General features: G+C 46.5%; 1 protein-coding gene across 1 annotated transcript; it reads right to left on the reverse strand.

Annotated features, from left to right (window-relative positions):
• Positions 1–1,177: 1,177 nt before the first annotated feature.
• LOC142563940 (zonadhesin-like) lies at positions 1,178–17,510 on the reverse strand. The gene is made up of 3 exons (XM_075674684.1): positions 17,228–17,510; positions 7,319–7,631; positions 1,178–5,502 (listed from the first exon to the last, which is right to left on the reverse strand). The coding sequence occupies exons 1-3, from the start codon at positions 17,319–17,321 to the stop codon at positions 1,320–1,322; spliced, it is 4,590 nt and encodes a 1,529-aa protein (XP_075530799.1). The 5' UTR covers positions 17,322–17,510; the 3' UTR covers positions 1,178–1,319.
• Between the last annotated feature and the right edge of the window lie 2,072 nt (positions 17,511–19,582).

Raw genomic sequence — 19,582 nt, forward strand, 5'->3', positions numbered from 1 at the left:
CATTGTCGACACTGCGTTGTCGTTATACGTTCATCATGCTGAATATGTTGTCATATCTTCATTGAGAAACCGTCATAGTTGTTCCGTCATCATGGATCCAGCTTTGTCATCCGACTCTCTCCTCGTGTTTACGTCGTCACACCACCGTCGTCATACAGTCGTCTTCATGCACTCATCATGCTTCCATCATTATACCATAGTCATCATTTGAAAAAATCACATTGTCATCATTACTTCGGGGTAATACCATATTCCGTAGTTTCATACCGCCTTAGCGCTCCACAGTCGTCATTGCTACTTAATTCCACCATCGTCATTGGGTCATCTTCATGCTGCCATCGTTATGCCGTCATAATCACCGTCGACGCTGGCCAGCTAGTGCTGTCAAAGTGGGCTGACACTAGCTGTCCTACACATGGACAATGTGTCGCATACTGCTCAGGCAATGGAAACTTCAAAATGACTACTACAGGTTATATATAAGAGTGTCTTCAGCAACATGGTGAGTCGATACAATGTTTGATGGTAATCGCATCCCGTCAATAGTCACCGTGTCGTGAGTACTGCCGCAATGTTTTGTCCTCTGTAAGTATAGCAGTACTGGTAGCATAACGGACATGAATGGTAGCTTTTCCTTACCTTCTTTATCATCTCGTCGAAGACGTTTATTTATGAATTTAGTTAATTGATTATACCATTATATCCATACTCACGACAGCTGGAACGGCTTATTCAATAGGCGTTAAATAATGGACCTAAATTATTCAAAATGCATACTTACTGCTTGCTACCTGTGTTCCAGCCCTATCCGCCATGCCCATCGGGTGCGCCGATGCATTGTTTAAGTAGCACCGTTTCGTTATGTGGCGCTTTAGGGAGCCATTGTAAGAGGGTCGCGTCCCTAATTGAAAGAATACATAAGCTGCCAATTGTGCTGTGTAGCACGCACTCATATTTATTAAATCCTGAAAAAGAAAAGTGAGGAACACAGTAACTTCATTTTTCGAGCACCAATGTATGAGTTGTGAAAGCTTCATGAAAATGAGTGCAAACTTCTTCCGTTATAGACATAGTACAGGGTTAAGGAAACCAGTCTTCATGGCAGGCATGTATGTTGTTTACAAACACGTTACGTAACGGCAGAATTTTGTTTATTTAGTAAATTGACAAAGAGTACTCCAAAATCATAATTTGCTTTAATGTTGACCGCCTATTAATTGCGTGCAAATAGGATGTCCACTGTTAGCCGTGACAACGTTACAAACGCAGCGCGGGTTAAATTTATTCCGAAAAATGTTGAGCAAGGAACTGTTAAACATTCAGTAGATAGGTTTCCTCAAAGCCTTCACAGCGGGTTCTTGAACTGTGGCACCCGGTACCATTGGCGTCCCAACCACTGGGTAGCCTGCATGACCGGAAATCATGGTGGCTCCTGGATATACTGGTGCACCTGGTATACCACTTGGTCCTAAGACTGGGAACCCACCCGCCGAAGGGTATCCTGGTTGAGCCGGCACCATTGGTGCTGTATACGCCGGGACGCTTGGTTGCATGCTTGGTGTTGGCACAATTGGTTGAGATGAAACTGCGGGTGCTTCTGGTCTTACAGGTGCACTTGGTGGGATACTTGGTAGTATCGCAGGACCTTCGGGGTGTGAAGGCCGGCTTGGCAGAGTCGGCGTAGCGGGAACTGTCGGACCTTCTGGAACACCAGGCAATTGACTTGGGGGTGGCTTTGGTAACGCAGGCAGAGGCGGCAAGGCCGGTGGAGGCGGCTGCTCGGCTGGCTCTCCTGGAAACGCCATGCCACCCGGACCCACGCTTGCAGTCGTAGTTGGCAAGTTTGGTTGTGCGGGCCTTTCGGGGCCCTCGGGAAAAAGTAGCCCACCTGGCCCCACGCTCGAATTTGTAATCGCCTCTGACAGTGTTGCAATCAGCTCCGGATTAGCGGCGTTGGCAATGTCAAAGCATTGTCGCGGCTTGACGCACGTGAGTGGTTTCTCCCGCAGCATTACAGTTCCCTTCTTGCATTCGCAGCCTACGCCGGCGCATGTTGCTGGACAGGCGCGAGCTTTCGAATCCCAGCAAGTAAGAGGGCACGGAGACTTGCAATTTGAGTAGACTTGGTTAACACCAGGGCAACGTTCGGGCGTGGCCGGACATTCAGTGGCGCGGACGCAGTGAAGGGGTGTCTCTCGCAGCATGACATAACCTCTCTTACAGACACATCCTTCTCCGGCACACTCGTACGTGCACGCACCAGGTTCCTTGTTCGTGCAAGTGGCCGGGCAGCGCGATTTACAGGTGGTGTACACCTGGTTGGAAACTGGGCAGACCTTTGGCTTAAACGGGCATTGCTCTCGGCGAACGCAAGTCAGTGGCTCCGCCTTCAATTGTACGTATCCATCCTTGCACACACATCCATGGCCCCCACATTTACTGCTGCAATAGCGAGGACCGTCGTCTGAGCACGTTTCAGGACAGAGGGATTTGCAAAGCGAGAACATCTGGTTCGTACCATTGCACACCTGGTAGGAGCTATCGCAAGTTTCTTCAGTAACACACAGAAGCGGTTTCTTTTGCAGCCGGAAATAGCCTGGTTTGCAAACGCATCCGTCGCCTGCGCAGTCAGCCCCACAAGCCTGGGGTACTTTATCGGAACATGTGGGAGGACACCGGGATCGGCAAGTCGTGTACACCTGATTGGCTCGCTTGCACTTCTTTTGCCGGGCCGGGCATTCCTTCCTGCGGACGCAGATGAGCGGTTGCGCTTGTAACTGGACGTAACCTTCCTCGCAGACACACCCTTGGCCTCCGCACTCATCAGCGCACTCGGGAGTATCATCGTCCGCACAAGTCTCAGGACAGAGCGATTTGCAAGGCGTGTACACCTGATGTTCACCAGGACACCACTGCTGCGCCATGACGGCACATATTTCTTCCGTCACGCATATAAGGGGCCTTCTTTGTAGCTGCAAGAAGCCTTTCTTGCAAGCGCATCCTTCACCATCGCACTCTGTACTGCAAGTGTTGGGACCTTTACCTGAGCAAGTGGCCGGGCAGCCCGGTCTACACGACGTGTACTCTTGGTTGGCGCGTTTACACTGCTTTGGCTTCTCCGGGCACTCGGCTCGCCGCACACAGACCAATGGCTCAGCCTTTAACTGCACGTAGCCTTGCCGGCAAACGCATCCTTGGCCAGCACAGTCAGCACTGCAGACGCGAGGACCCTTGTCTGAACAATTTTCAGGACACTTAGACTTGCATAAGGTGAACACTTGGTTTGGACCTGGACAACGTTCAGGTCTGGCGGGGCATTGGTCGCGGCGCACGCAAATCAGTGGTCTGCGTTGCAGTTCGACGAATCCTTCTTTGCAGACGCATCCTTTCCCCGCGCATTCACGGTCGCACTCGCGAGGACCGTAATCTGAGCAAGTAGCAGGACACTGCGACTTGCAAGGCGTGTACACCTGGTTTGCTCCTGCACAGTGCTTCGGGTTTGCAGGGCAATTGTCCCGCCGGACGCAGACCAGCGGCTCTGCTTGTAATTGCACGAAACCTTTTTTGCACACACATCCTTTACCTGCACATTTGTTAGTGCACAAGGCACTTTCCTCATCAGAACACGTGGCAGGGCAGCTCGATTTGCATGAAGTGTATACCTGGTTCTCACCGGGACACCACTGCTCGGCCATAGCATCGCAAATTTCGTGACTGACGCAGATAAGCGGCTTGGCTTGTAGCTGGAAATAACCTTTTTTGCAGACGCACCCTTGGCCGGCGCAGCCGTCACCGCATTCACGAGGAGCCTTGTCCGTACATGTGGCGGGACAGCGTGACCTGCACGTCGTGTACACCTGGTTAGCACCTGTGCACTGTTTTGGTCTGGCCGGGCACTGTTCCGAGCGAACGCAAATAAGCGGATTCTCCTGTAGTTGAACATACCCTTCCTTGCAGACGCATCCTTCACCTGCGCAGTCACGGGTACACACACGTGGTCCACTATCTGAGCATGTTCGAGGGCAGCGCGATTTGCAAGTTGTGTACACCTGGTTAGCACCCACACATTGCTCTGGCTTGGACGGGCATTGTTCGCGGAGAACGCAAATAAGTGGGTTGGCTTGTAGCTCGACATAACCTTCCTTGCAGACGCATCCCTGGCCAACACAGTTGGCAGTACACACACGGGGACCAACTTCTGCGCAAGTTTCAGGGCAGCTAGATTTGCAAGACGTGTATACCTGGTTGGCGCCTGCGCACTGCTCTTGCCTCGCTGGGCACTTGTCGCGGCGGACGCATATAAGCGGGTGTTCGTGTAGCTGGACAAACCCTCGCTTGCAGACACACCCTTCGCCTGCGCAATCCCTGGTGCACGAGCGGGGGCCAGGTTCATCGCACGTTTCAGGACACCGCGATTTGCAAGTCGTGTACTCCTGGCTTTCATCTGCACACTGTTGTGGCGCGACCATGCACTGATCGCGGCGGACGCATTTCAGAGGCACCTCTTGTAGCATAACGAATCCTTCCTTGCAGACACATCCTTGGCCTGCGCAATGATTGCCGCAGACACGAGGAACGCCTCGGTCAGCGCAAGTAGCAGGGCAAGCCGATTTGCAAGACGTGAACACCTGGTTCTCTCCTGAACACTGTTTCTGGGACATGATGGCGCACACTTCCTCTGTGACGCACACAAGTGGTTCCGCTTGTAGCTGGAAATAACCTTTCCTGCACGCGCATCCTTGGCCTGCACATTCATTGCTACATACACTACGTCCACCGTTCAAGCACGTGGCAGGGCAGCGCGACTTACAGGGGGTGTACACCTGATGTGCGCCGGAACATGTGACTGGCGGAGCTGGGCATTTGTCGCGCCGAACGCAGACCAAGGGTCTATCTTGCAGCTGCACGAAACCTTCCCGACACACGCACCCTTCGCCGGCACAGTCAGCAGTGCAGCTTCTAGGTTCACTGTCCCAGCAGGTGGGTGGGCAGCGTGATTTGCAAGTCGTAAATACCTCTCCGGGGCCGGGGCACTTGTTTGGAGTGCCCATGGCTGGGCAGTCCTTTCGGCGCACACAAATGAGTGGATTCTCTTGCAAGATGACAAAACCTTGCCTGCAGACACACCCTTCGCCGGCGCATTCTGCAAGGCAGATGCGGGTACGGTTGATAGCACAAGTAGCGGGACAGTGGGACTTACAAGTTGTGTACTTCTGGTTGCGGCCAGGACATCGCCGTTCACGGCCGGGACACTCGTCTATACGAACGCATGAGAGTGGGCTGAGCTGTAGAGCAACATATCCAGGTGCGCAAACGCAGTGCTGGTTTCCGCAGGCGGCTGGACAGCTCCTAGGCGGGTTGTTGAGGTTAGCACAAGTAATGGGACACGGTGACGAACAGGCTGTGTACACTTGGTGGGGACCGGGGCATGTGATTGGACTTGGGAGTGGAGCACCGCTGGGGCACTGGTTGGGGGCGACGCACGGTCCGTGCGGATAGGCCCTGGAAAATAGTTAGAAGCATCACGTTTTTAAATTCCACCAGAATGATCGCGACAGGCGTGTGGCCTGCAAGCCTGGGCGAACAATCTAGTTCGTAATTAGGGCATCGACAAAAAAAATTGCGAATTGGAGTAAAAAGGGGAGAGGTTCGCGCCAGTTACATTCGTAGTTCATTCGTTTAGTGTTTTGTTGAAGGTAATATTTAGTTCAAACATATAGAGAGAGATTTGTATAAAACAAATATGGCGCTAATTAGTTCTGTATAGTAAGTAAGTCCAAGTGTATGATGAGTGAACCACAGACGGCCGACCAAACAGGCTGCGCACCATTTGCCTTGTGTTTGCGGGTGTCACCTGTCTAATGAGTAGTTTGCCTATTACGAGATTTCACATAGCTTGAAGATGGCTGTACGACGCTTTCGTTGGATAGGCTGCAGCGGCTTCGGAAGTGTTCAACCTAGACGGCACTTTCTAGCAATTCGGGACATTTTTACACACAAAACAAGCTGCTGTGGCAAGCTGCTCACAAAAGAAATCACCAAGTGCTTCCCGTTTCCGATGTATAGCTACGGGAGGACAAAAGAAAGGCTTGGTGCTAAAGCTGCTTTTTACTAATTACACTATTTCAAGCAGGACATCCCTTCTTGCAATAGCAACTCACAATATGTGTTGCTTTAATGCGTTTCTACAGCGTTAGAAAGTGAGAACACATTTCCTCGCCCCGATAACTTACTCGCGTTCCTGGGCAACAAACTCTGAATACCTCTCTTGTCTTAGAAGTTCGCAACATGTCAGTGAACGAATCGCTTGATAACATTACGGTATGCAGCTTCGTTGAATCATTCCGTGACGTTATTCCTAAACACGGCTTTATTCGAAGTTTTTCCTCTATCCTTTATGATGGCTATGCCCTTGCGCAAAAAAAAACAATAATCGTCATCTGTGATGGCTATCAAGATGACAATAATATAAGCACCCCCTTGTAACTTTGCTGCAGATGCCGCTATCTGCTCCTGCCTCATTTCCCCTGCATCCTCACCATTAAACAGGTTTATCGCCTACTCATGGCTAAGTTATACAAAGCAAGGTTGCATTTATTGCATCTTTTAGACTTTGCTCCACAGGTCTTCCAGTCGTATCTTAGTGATTTCCATCGCAGATCCGTTTAATATTTCCGAACTATTCTTAAAAACCAGGAACTAGGGCTCAAAATAAGCCCTGGATGGACGTTAAGGCGCACTAACTACCATTCTACACGTGGAATTTTTCAAGCGCTGCTTCCATTCATTTACTTGGAAATATTCAGCAGGTCCTGACGCATGCTGGAGCCTATGCACGGGCAAGCTTTAGTGAAGCGGTTAAATAAATGTTGTATAACTACCGTCGATGTGTACGATTGTATTTACGTTCATCTTCCGGTGAACGTTCATCCGCCGTTTTACGTGTTTCCCAGTAATCGACGTAACATAGTTTGATCACGAGTGCAAGTGGAGGGGCGTGGCGGTCTGTCTCAAAAACGCGGCGCTATGCGCGTTCGCCAGTAAATAGCTTAAAATCGGCGGCGCCCTCCAAGTAATCACTACGTCATATTTTGCAACACAATGGCGCAAAACTGAGACTGACATCGAGTTAGATTACAGCCACCTATCTCCTTCTCTTATAGGCGACGCATTATTCCTGGATCGCAAACCCGAGCAGTGAGAGAGGTCACTCTAGCCTTCACGGCGACGCGTACTGTGCACGAAACGAAGTATAAGGACCATTTAGCGCAACCTAGCCGCGCAGACTGCAATACGCACGCAGTGCGGGGCCACCGACCTCCAATATCCCGGGGCACAGGCGCAGCCCCTAACGCAGAGTCGGCTGCAGTCCTTGTTCTCAGGCACACCGCAGGTCTTCGGGCAGGACGACGAACAATGATTGAAGTCCATGTTGGCTGCTCGGCGGCAGCTGCAGCAGTCTTCCTTCCTTATGCAGTGGCCCCAAGCGTTGCGAACGTAACCCGGTTTGCATACACAAACGCGCAGCCTGTTTACTTCGTTCTGGCATGTTACCGATGGCTTGCAAAAGTGGTCCTGAGCCCGCGTCCCTGCTGGGGTGGGTACCTCCAAAGGCCCGCACGTGGTTGTACCTGGGAAGAAAGCAGCTGTTGAGTTAGGTGACGATGTAAATAAAGTCAGTGTCTACTGCTGTAGAATTGTGACGTGCTCGCAGTCATTTCTTTTCCGGACTTGTATCTCATGCAGCAGCCTGCATCTGAGATTAGTGAGGACCCGTGATCTCTTTTTCTTTTAAGAGCCCCCCACCGGGCCCCATAGCAATCTTTTTTTTATCAGCTGGATGTTGTTACGTGTCATCTAGGGTAGCGTTCTGCCTAAAAAATTTCAACTCGGCTCATTAATAGCCGAGATAGAAATATTTCAGTTCCGCGAACCATGATTTCAGCAGGCGGGCTCCACTGCATAGCGTGACTCTGTCTCTACTCGCCCCGTCTCGCCTTCACAAGCTAAATTCCTTCCCTGCGTTCTCCCATGCCGGACCTCGAGGATCGCGTGGCACATACGTCACGGGTCCCGCCTTCACTTATTTTCACCTCGCTTCTCTTTTTCGGCGATTCGCACTTCCGCTGGTTTATCCGCTGTTATCGTTTCACGCAGCGCACGATTTTGCGCGCTGTGCACAAGGACATATGACTAGCGGTATAATCCATTGCTGCACGAATACTAAGACAGAATAAGCGGATCGCAGAGCATGATCACGCGCCGGACCGCGGTTGAAAATGGTATGGTTTCGATACCTGCGCACGTGACTCACGACCGTGGGAACGAGCAGACGAAACGGAAGTACATCGCTCTTTCTTCGGCGCAAAGTAAAACAAAAAAAAACCATGCAGACACTCCGTTTGTTTTGTTATTTCTCTAAACCTCAATTCGTCAATTCAAGCAACGGATCACACAAATTCAAGCAACCGATCGGACGAATAACGGATGTTTACTTGAATCATTCTCGAAGTCACGTGTCACCACGAGCTACGTCACACTGAGGACACGATTACTAGGCGCACGAGCCGTATTACGTCCCGCCCTTCTCCGGGTGGATTCGCCGCGAGTGAAGAGGGAAATGGGGTTCGGATTGAAATTTCAAGCCTTTTCGCGGCGCATAGCGATGTAATTCTTTTCAAACACGATCGTTGGCGCACATTGTATGCTCTGCGCGTGTCAGCTCAAAATGGCCAGACCTGATGGGGGGCCCTTTAAGAGGAAGCTTTAGCTCGGATGCTCCTATCAAAATACACGTAAAAGGAGAATTAGTTTTTTTCGGCAACTACTCCACCAAATTTGACGAGGTTTGTTGAATTCAAAAGAAAACTTAGAACCTACTGACTGTTGTTTTCGAATTTTTGATTTAGGTCGTGAAATTCTTATTGAAAATTTGCAGAAATCAAATTTTCTTAGCATGCGAGGCTATCAAGTTTACAACTATAACTCGGCAATGAAAAGGATGCCACAATTCTGCGGATTGCGTCTAATAGGACATCTAAAGCAGACAAAATTGGTTTATTACACATGAATGTCATTGTACCAATATGGAAATACAGCTTTTGCAGAACCGGTGTATACGATGTAACAAATTCACATAATATATAATTTGACATATCGAATTTACCCGCTTTCAATGATCTAATGGATGCCGTTTATGGAACCGAGATATCTCTTCTTCATGTAGAGCTCTTAGTACGCTTCGTGCTTCTATATATTTTAGAACTTTAACATTTGTGAAAAATTTCTGTAACAAGCTTCCTTATTCAATAATTCGCTTCAATCAGTCACTAGAATTTAACTTTCGCACTTAAATGCAGCAAATTTTATCAAAATCGGTCCAGCGTTTCTCAGAAAAACTTTTTTGCGTTTTACATGTATTCGTATAGTCCGCGTCGGAGTTCGGCCTGAGGTAGAGCTTCCTCTTAAAAGTGTTTTGGTGAGCATGAACAAGTGCTATAATTTCCCTTTTCCTGTTTCTTTTTTTTTTGTGCAAATTGCACCTAACGAATGGCTCATATTTTACTAGGATCTTGGAATACATACATGCACCGACAATTAGATATGTGTGATTTCTTTCATAGTTGCTTTAAGGGCGCAGTTCACTTTTGAATGCTATTTTGTATATTGCATTCTGGTTTGATGTATTTACCCCACCCCTCTCTAAATTAGGGCTTGTCCTTCGATATATTATATACAGGCCGGTAAACACACACATACTTTATATATATATATATATATATATATATATATATATATATATATATATATATATATATATATATATTTATATTTATATATATAATATGCATATGAATGTACATATCGAGAAGAAAGGAAACAGGGGCCATATTTTTATGTCGTCAACAAGGATATGGGAACGTTGGTGAATTGTCCTTGGCGTCATTGTTTGCTACTTCTTGTGATACGGCTACATCTATAAAACACACACTTATATATATAAAGTCCGGCACTCATCGAGTATGCAAACCTTTGCAGAGAGGTCGCAAAGGCCTTACTAGTGAGACATGCGGCACAGCAGTGCGCTGACAGCGCGACAATCTGGCTTTATCTCGCTCGCTCTTTGCAAGCAACACGCCTGGACAGTGCGTCCGTTTCTGCTGGAGCGCTATCCAAGAGATTATCAAATTCTGCAGCATTGTCGAGCGCAGCTGTGGCGGCATTTTGAGCCAATCGCGCGGCGCTATTCACATGGCTGTGTCACCAGGGGTGTGAATAGCGCCCCTCCATTTTCAATTTTACACTCTCGCCGCTAACACACCTTCAGTCGTCGTCTCACCCACCCACCTTATCCCCTCTTCCGTTTAGCAGAGCCCTGATTATATATACTGTGCCGAAGAAAGCATATGTCACCTTGAAAAAGACAAGTGCACTTGTCGAAACGTTGGCCCCCGCTTGTTCTCGTTTTGCTCATCAAGGAAAGAAAAACGGCATTGGGGGTCCCAAAAGATACCTTGAACAAAGAGACTCGGCTTATATATACGATAGATCTGGTTTGAAGACAGATTGGGCGGGAAGTTTTTGTTGATTCGTTGAGCATCAAAATTTTATTAAATAGCCTTAGTGTACTTGTCGCCCATTCTTCCCAGCTCCGAATCGTACAAATTGAACAAATATAGTAATCAACTGTAGCTTCAGTTACTTCCTTCAAAAATAGAATTGACTGCGGTGACCAATCGCTACCCCACTACAGTGAATGAGCAATTACTAAAATGTACTGGGCGAGAAGAAATAGGGTTAACAGAGGGGCCCGATTTCTATTAGTCATATCATAAGAAGTCAACAAACACTGACACCAAGGGCAACATAGGGGAAATGAATTGTGCTTAATAAATGGAATAAAGAAATGATAAATTAATGCAAATGAAAGTGGAGGAAGGAACTTGCCGCTGGTGTGGTACGATCCCACAACCTTAGCATTGCGAAGGTTTGGCTCGGCGGCCATAATATGATGAAACGTTAAGGTGAGGAAGCACTGTGCTTGACGTTTTTCCTCTCTGAACATGCATCCACAGGGCTTCTTCATGACATGACCGCGGAGGTGTGTTGTCTTAGTTGCCCTGGTGGAATGTAATTTGTTAAGTACAACTTTGTCCAAATGCACGCGTCCCTCTGAACTTCCTTTATTTAGTCTACGAAAACAAACATTTGACACTATTCACTGAAAGAGTTTGGATAAAGCCCGTATGACCACAGTTCAGTTGCTTAGTGCGTTATGGCTAATTACTCTTGATATCTTTTTATCACTACTCATTAGGAAGGTCGATGAAGTGGAATTAACAACACTTTGGAAACACAAGTTATCCAACATCGTTTCCTGCTCACCTAACCGCCGTTACCTGTCCCGTCGAATCTTCATATTCTAGCCGCCCAAACCAAGCAAACTACTGAAAGTGTTACTTGAGGTGAAGTGTTTATCAGTTTACTGCTGCCGTTGGTTGGTTTTCATCTCACGGCTTGGTTGTACACGTTGTGAAATAATAATTTCATCTACCGTTTCACGTTGCTATAAGAAGAAACACGGTTACGTCATCATCATCATCATCATCATCAGCCTGGTTACGCCCACTGCAGGGCAAAGGCCTCTCCCATACTTCTCCAACAACCCCGGTCATGTACTAATTGTCGCCATGCCGTCCCTGCAAACTTCTTAATCTCATCCGCCCACCTAACTTTCTGCCGCCCCCCGCTACGCTTCCCTTCCCTTGGGATCCAGTCCGTAACCCTTAATGACCATCGGTTATCTTCCCTCCTCATTACATGTCCTGCCCATGCCCATTTCTTTTTCTTGATTTCAACTAAGATGTCATTAACTCGCGTTTGTTCCCTCACCCAATCTGCTCGTTTCTTATCCCTTAACGTTACACCTATCATTCTTCTTTCCATAGCTCGTTGTGTCGTCCTCAATTTGAGTAGAACCCTTTTCGTAAGCCTCCAGGTTTCTGCCCCGTAGGTGAGTACTGGTAAGACACAGCTATTATATACTTTTCTCTTGAGGGATAACGGCAACCTGCTGTTCATGATTTGGGAATGCCTGCCAAACGCACTCCAGCCCATTCTTATTCTTCTGATTATTTCCGTCTCATGATCCGGATCCGCCGTCACTACCTGCCCTAAGTAGATGTATTCCCTTACGACTTCCAGTGCCTCGCTGGCTATTGTAAATTGCTGTTCTCTCCCGAGACTGTTAAGCATTACTTTAGTTTTCTGCATATTAATTTTTAGACCCACTCTTCTGCTTTGCCTCTCCAGGTCAGTGAGCATGCATTGCAATTGGTCCCCTGAGTTACTAAGCAAGGCAATATCATCAGCGAATCGCAAGTTACTAAGGTATTCTCCATTAACTTTTATCCCCAATTCTTCCCAATCCAGGTCTCTGAATACCTCCTGTAAACACGCTGTGAATAGCACTGGAGATATCGTATCTCCCTGCCCGACGCCTTTCTTTATTGAGATTGTGTTGCTTGCTTTATGGAGGACTACGGTGGCTGTGGAGCCGCTATAGATATCTTCCAGTATTTTTACATATGGCTCATCTACACCCTGATTCCGTAATGCCTCCATGACTGCTGAGGTTTCGACTGAATCAAACGCTTTCTCGTAATCAATGAAAGCTATATATAAGGGTTGGTTATCTTCTGCACATTTCTCTATCACTTGATTGATAGTGTGAATATGGTCTATTGTTGAGTAGCCTTTACGGAATCCTGCCTGGTCCTTTGGTTGACAGAAGTCTAAAGTGTTCCTGATTCTATTTGCAATTACCTTAGTAAATACTTTGTAGACAACGGACAGTAAGCTGATCGGTCCATAATTTTTCAAGTCTTTGGCGTCCCCTTTCTTATGGATTAGGATTATGTTAGCGTTCTTCCAAGATTCCGGTACGCTCGAGGTTATGAGGCATTGCGTATACAGGGTGGCCAGTTTCTCTAGAACAATCTGTCCAGCATCCTTCAACAAACCTGCTGTTACCTGATCCTCCCCAGCTGCCTTCCCCCTTTGCATATCTCCTAAGGCTTTCGTTGCTTCTTCCGGCGTTACCTTCGGGATTTCGAATTCCTCTAGACTATTTTCTCCTCCATTATCGTCGTGGGTGCCACTGGTTACGTACTGGGAGTCAATGTGCCATGATATGGCCGCTAGTGGGTATAGCGTCAAAGAAACCCATGTATTGCTACTTTATTCAACAACCATATTTGTTAGGTGCGTAGAAGGTGCGCTTTGTCTGTATTTTTACCTGTTGAGCTAACGCGAGTGTACAAAACAAAAAGAGCAGCATGATCAGTCTTATAAACCACATCGACTCAACCTTCATCAAGCAATTTCGTTTGTGTGGATTAGGGAAACTACGCAAAAAATCATTCCTCTGTTAGAAATATCGGATAACGCTACGCAACCGATAAAGCATAGTAAAGGAGAATGATTGAAGCAAGATGGAATTATATGTATGAAAATAAAATTCCTGTAAATTTTTCTAGCAGCGATATTCCTGAAATGATCTAGAACTTCTTGTAGTGTTCGGAAAATAATGTGCCACGCATCCCTTACTGAAAATATTTTTCTCGATTTAGGAGAACAATAAACACCTAGAATGAATTTATTCACTTGCTGTCTATACCCCGGCACTTTAGTATGCTAAGATACAGCTTAGTTTTGGGGGAAATTGCGTCTGAAATGCCCACACAATATTCCGGCAGTTCAAAACGTTTGTCTAGTTACAGATGTTGCCACCCATTTCTGAGATCAGACACTCAGGCATTTCAGTCAATAGCCTGAACAGAAACAGACCAGTATACTACCACAGAAAACATTGAGAGAGCGTTTTGCAAAATGCAAAACTAGCGTGTTCTTCACTGAGGAAACCTTACGAAGTTCTACTTTCTGTCATGTTGTAATGCTGCAAAACTACCTTTACTACACCGACGGCTTACTAGAATGTGTCACATTTAGGCTGGACCACCGCCGTGGCACCGTGGTCAAGACCACGTGGGCTGGATGCATTATGTCATAAGAGCTGGCGCTGTCGGTTGCGTTGCCAATACTGCCCTACGTTGGCGTCAACTAAACAAAACTCCATCGTTGCTATATGCTAAGCTTCGTGCTTCTGGAACATGCCTTCATCACTTCAAGTAGTCTAATTATTTGCTCGTGCTTGTCTATCTGTCTGTGTATGCGTGTTCTAAACGCTGTTTCATCGTTTCAGTGTGCGACGTATTGGGCATTATGCGAGAACTTCTCGCAAAATAGTAATAACCAATATTTACCGCACGTGTGGAAACATGTATTCAGCTGTCGTGAGGACATATGGCTCAGCTGGCTGCTGGCGTACGAGAAGTTCGCCTCATACGAATTTGTGCACACCTTCGCAGCTTCGAGTTTTTGTGTGAACCACTTAAAAAATCGAATCGAGTACAAAATGATTATCGACTCCAAATGCCTTCATTTCTGTTTTACCCGATGGCTGCAAAATTCGGCAGAACCCGTCTCACCATAAGTGTCGCCGGTAATGCATTTAGCATTGAACCAATTCGGGGTTAACATTTTTCTGTTTACCGGAATTTAAAATATTGCCTCTGGCAGGTATCACAATTGCCGTCCATGAACTCGATTATGCAGTTACGCGGACATGAGGAGCACGAGAAATCGAAAGCCATATGGAAGGATATAACATAAGTGCACTAATTAAGGTCTTAACTTTGTACATCAAGGTAGATATTGCAATTTACGAATGGTAGCTGGTGATTGTGCAAGACGCATTTATCTGAAATTAATTTACAGGAGGAAAGCAGCTCGGAGATATTATTTCTCAAGTTGTGGGCCAAAATGCATGAGTGTTGCAGTACCATTAGTGCTTCAATTCATAAAAGACTTTTTTGTTAATGAAGTGAAACAACAGTTGCATCTTTTACGGTAAGTATACTGGCGTAAATCTTCAAACTGGTGTTATTCTGGAAATTCATTCCAAGTGGATACGCCTTACCATCCCACCGGTTGCAAATCGTAAATTGCAATACGTGTAGAAAATATTATGCTTCGACATTAATTTGTGAATTTTGAAAACTATTTGAATATATGATGCGATTTCTCAGCCAACTAATATCCGCTTCCCTCAATCAGCTCAAGAACTGTAATTATGTTATTTACAACACGTTATTTGCAATAGCAACTCGGGTTGGTGGGAAAACTTTTAGACAGACGGACAGATAACATACACGCAGAGTGACGATAGATAGATAGATAGATAGATAGATAGATAGATAGATAGATAGATAGATAGAGAGATAGATAGATAGATAGATAGATAGATAGATAGATAGATAGATAGATAGATAGATAGATAGATAGATAGATAGATAGATAGATAGATAGATAGATAGATAGATAGATAGATAGATAGATAGATTCCCTAACGACTGTATTTATCGCGGCATTTCTAGAAGACAAATTCAACTCATGTGCATGCTGTGCAAATTGTCTGCAAGAAAGCTTTGCTTTCTACCGGTGAACTGTATTTCTTTTTTATTAATATTTGATAGGTGAAGAAGTCGAAAGCCATAAAATTCTTTTTTGCCTGGCAAATCTTTAACGAATTTTCCTTGTTACTTATTTTATCGCACTAATACTCTTGACAATATGTCAGTCACACCTCGTGCTTAATTTGACTGCACGTTTTGATCGTGTGATGCTTCAATTAGATTTTAATTCGCCAACCAGCATTTGTGAGTAGATTTCTCTGTCACTAAATTATAACCATTATTGTCCAAAAGTGTTTTCTCTCTCTTGCCTACAACATCCTGCCTGTTATTACCATACAATATGTGCCAGCATAAATATGCACAAATAATTTGTAGATGTTTAGAGGCCTGTGCTTATTGAGGCTATCATGTAATGCTCATTTATTCTTGAATGCTCAAGTATCCTTTCAAATCAAATCATCAAATCAAACGGGAATTTTATTACACGATCATGTGAAAAGTGCGTACAAAGATATTTGTTTCCACAGCCTAATGCGGCTAGTGTTGGGTCGAATACAAATAATGTATTTCGTTAATTAGCAATCTTATACAAACAAAATAGCGAAAGTATCATACATAAGCGGTAAATACTATATATAATCACAGAACTGCGCTAAACACGAACAAACAAACAAAAAGAACGAATTGCCACACACATTATTTCTTAAGTATAAAAATCTTAAGAACGTGCTTGGTAAGATAAGAAGTGGCATTTGCATGTAATGTCAAAATTTCTTGCGAGTTTTATTTCAAGGGGCAAATTATTCCACATCTTAACACCAGAGAATTGAATTAATCTTTCGCCGTACACATTCGAACATAAAGGGTGATTAAGATTACCGTTGCGTGCATGCCGTGTGTTTAACGACGGAAACGTGAAAATGGTACGCGGTAGAGGTGTGCGTGTGTTATTATTTTACTCCCTAAGCAGGAAATCTTGTAGTCCCGCATGTCAGTAAACGGCAGTATACGCAGCCTCCGAAATAGAATATTAGAGGGATGACGCACCGAGGAGAAAGTAATCGCACCAACAGCTCATTTTTGTAATCGGAATAAGGGAGTAATGTATGTTATGTACGTTTGGCCGCACGACTCGCTACAATAGCTAAGGTGGCAGTGAAATAGGCTAAAATATACCTATCGCACACTTCCGGAAAAATCAGATTTACGCTAATTTGAAGCGTGTGGTAATTTTGTGTTCAATATTAAGAAATAATCCAAACTAGGTTGGGGACACGAGGACGCATGTAGGCATTAAGCAAAAAAGAGGTGAGGCGCGCAGACTGGACACAAGAGTAGAGAAGTGGACAACACGAACGCCGACTATCAACTGAAGGCAGCACTGAGGCGAAAAAAGAAATAAGACGCAAAATTCATCTGCGCAAGCTCGGGAATGGTAACACCACGTGTCAGTCGGGTACATGTGCCGGTCTCCGTGAGAGATAACTGTTAAGCCTCCCCTCTATTTTGCATAATGAATCCTTACCAACTAGCTCAGCTTTCTGTCGTTCTAAGCGCCTGTAGACATTGGGTAAAGTACCAGGAAATGTAGTAATGCCCAGCTTTTGCACATTTTCATCTAAGTATTTAAACGCCGTATAATTGCTATGGCAAGACAACAACAAAAAGACCCCTGCAAGTACGCTACTCACATGTCGTGCATGGCCTAGTGCATGTACTTGTGGCCTGGTCAACATAAATAAATAATGCCACTATGCATGTGGCTGTAAATGCAGCAAGCTGCATCTTCACCGTGTCAAAAATTCCAGGACGCGGCTCTTGGTTAAATGAATTTCAGTCCGTCTGCGTCTGGTGTACTCGTGGCAAACTGCAAGTTCCATGTAACCTGTCCTGGATATGACGTTCTCCCGTCTCACCGCAGATTGATGTCAAGGAAAGTGCTAAAGACAATGGTGGCGAGCGCGTCATGGGCCGAAGGCCGTCTGCACAGAATCGATTCAACCATGACCAGAACCTTGCAGAGATGTATGAACAAAAGGTAGCAAAGCGCTAACAATGACTTCCGTGGCGTACAGCTGTGTGCAACGTGTTCATCGTCATCTATTGTGCTGTTCTGGACGCTTGGGCGAAAAATACGATCCAGTAGTTTAAGCGCCGAAATGATTTCTCCGGCGCAGTTGTTTTAAGCACTGACGTTCTTCATGACGTATGTTCAGCGGAAGGCTTTGCTGAGACCAAAATGTAGACCACGGACAGCTAGGGGAAAAAAGACATTCCTACGACATAAAGCTGGGTCTGTTGCGAACCTAAAGATCACTAGAAGTCGTATTCGAAGCCCACAAAAAACACAGTGTTCACTTAAACTTCAGTTCACGTCTAGCGAGTTCGTGTCACAACCACGTACATATCTCATCCCAGAAGCCCCGGCAGTACTTCAACAATCAGGTCGCCAATATGGTGGCCAAGCATTCCCTAAGAAAGGATGGCTAAAACAAAGTCGCAGTTAGGACCCAAGGCACTGATAGCAACGCCAAAGTGTTAGTCCACAAGACGAAGTAAAGTTCGTAGTTAACTCGGTCGTATAAATTGAAGTAAACGTTCACTGACTAATTCAACTACGAAGCATGATGTCTAGCGCACGGGCCAACGTGAGCAGACCTCCAAATGTCACCAACCTAAGAACAAAGCCCATCTTGAAAAGCTAGAATTGCGACGCAAAGTCGCTCGACTAATCTTTTTGCACAAATTCTTCCATTCTTTGTCTGACGCATCTGTTTTCATGCCCACACATCGCAGATCTTCCCGTAACCACCAAAACGCCGTTTATCCTGCGCATGCCGCACAACTGCACATCTTCGCTCACTTTTTTTGTTCGCAAAGCCAAGGACTGGAATGACCTTCCGCCCAACGTCGTGCACCACTCCAGCCCCACTCTGTTCAAAGCGCACATCGAACAAACCCTGTACGAATGCCCACCCCTCATGTAACGCCCCTGCAGTGGCGTATTTGAGCTATAATAAATAAATAAGTAAACAAACAAATAAATAAATAAATAAATAAATAAAAGCGGCTCCATTGAACTGCCGTTGTCCGAGTGAACCTCCCTTTATAGCTTAGAAGAGAGGTGCTTAACCGAGGGGCCCGATTTTTATTAGTCATATCATAAGAAGTGTTTGGATCGGACTGCTGGTACGATCTGTTGGGAACTCGGCGCTGACGCCCGTGGTTGTACCTGGGTCGCAAGCCCCAAGGGTAGCGTTGGCCTGGCGGCCTGGGGTACAACTCGAAGCATCCGAAGGTCCCGGCAAAGCATGAGTCGACTGGTAACAACGAAACAACTTGTTTATTTTAACATCGCAAAGAGTTGGCGGTCAGGTTTGACCGTAGTAGAGAGACGGGAGAGCACTTCACTCAACAGAAGAAATCGGAGCCCTCCTTTTGGCGTCCGGGGGCAGCTGTTTTTATACTCTCGCAGTTGAGGGCAAGAAGGAACCCCTCAAAAGACGAGCACGTGAATGTACAATGGGCTAATGGTGACGCACACTGTCGTGGCGCTGCGCACGATCTCGTAGCACCCTGTCGTGGCGCTGCGCACGATCTCGTAGCACCCCGTCGTGGCGCTGCGCACGATCTCGTAGCACCCTGTCGTGGCGCTGCCGGTCGGACACAATGACTGTAACGAGAAGATGGTCCCTGCTTTGGCATCGCCTGTTTCGGGCACAATGACTGGAACGAGATCCCTGCTTTGGCATCGCCTGTTTCGGGCCCAATAACTGGAATGAGATCCCTGCTTTGGCATCGCCTGTTTCGGGCACAATGACTGGAACGAGATCCCTAGGCGGTCGCATCGCCGCAGACGCGCCTGGAAACACCTGGCGATGAGTGTTGCGGCGACGACGATCGGGCCAAAATGTCTGCCGCCCCGCCGCAGTCGCGCCGGCAAAACCACGTGTCGCAGGCGAAACGCAACAGACCGCCCCGCCGGGGGAAGGAGATCCCGATGGACAGGGGACTGCATCCGCTGTCCGGAGGGATGTCGCTCGATG

The sequence above is a fragment of the Dermacentor variabilis genome, chromosome 11, assembly GCF_050947875.1.
Source record: "Dermacentor variabilis isolate Ectoservices chromosome 11, ASM5094787v1, whole genome shotgun sequence".
Taxonomy (NCBI): Eukaryota; Metazoa; Arthropoda; class Arachnida; order Ixodida; family Ixodidae; genus Dermacentor; species Dermacentor variabilis.

Excerpts from the sequence above, each read along its gene's own strand:
- LOC142563940 (XM_075674684.1), bottom strand. The coding sequence starts at position 17,321 with ATGCAGCTTGCTGCATTTACAGCCACATGCATAGTGGCATTATTTATT. Across the intron at positions 7,632-17,227 it reads CACTAGGCCATGCACGACAT|GTACAACCACGTGCGGGCCT; the intron begins GTGAGTAGCGTA and ends CTTTCTTCCCAG. Across the intron at positions 5,503-7,318 it reads TGTGCCCCGGGATATTGGAG|GGCCTATCCGCACGGACCGT; the intron begins GTCGGTGGCCCC and ends ACTATTTTCCAG.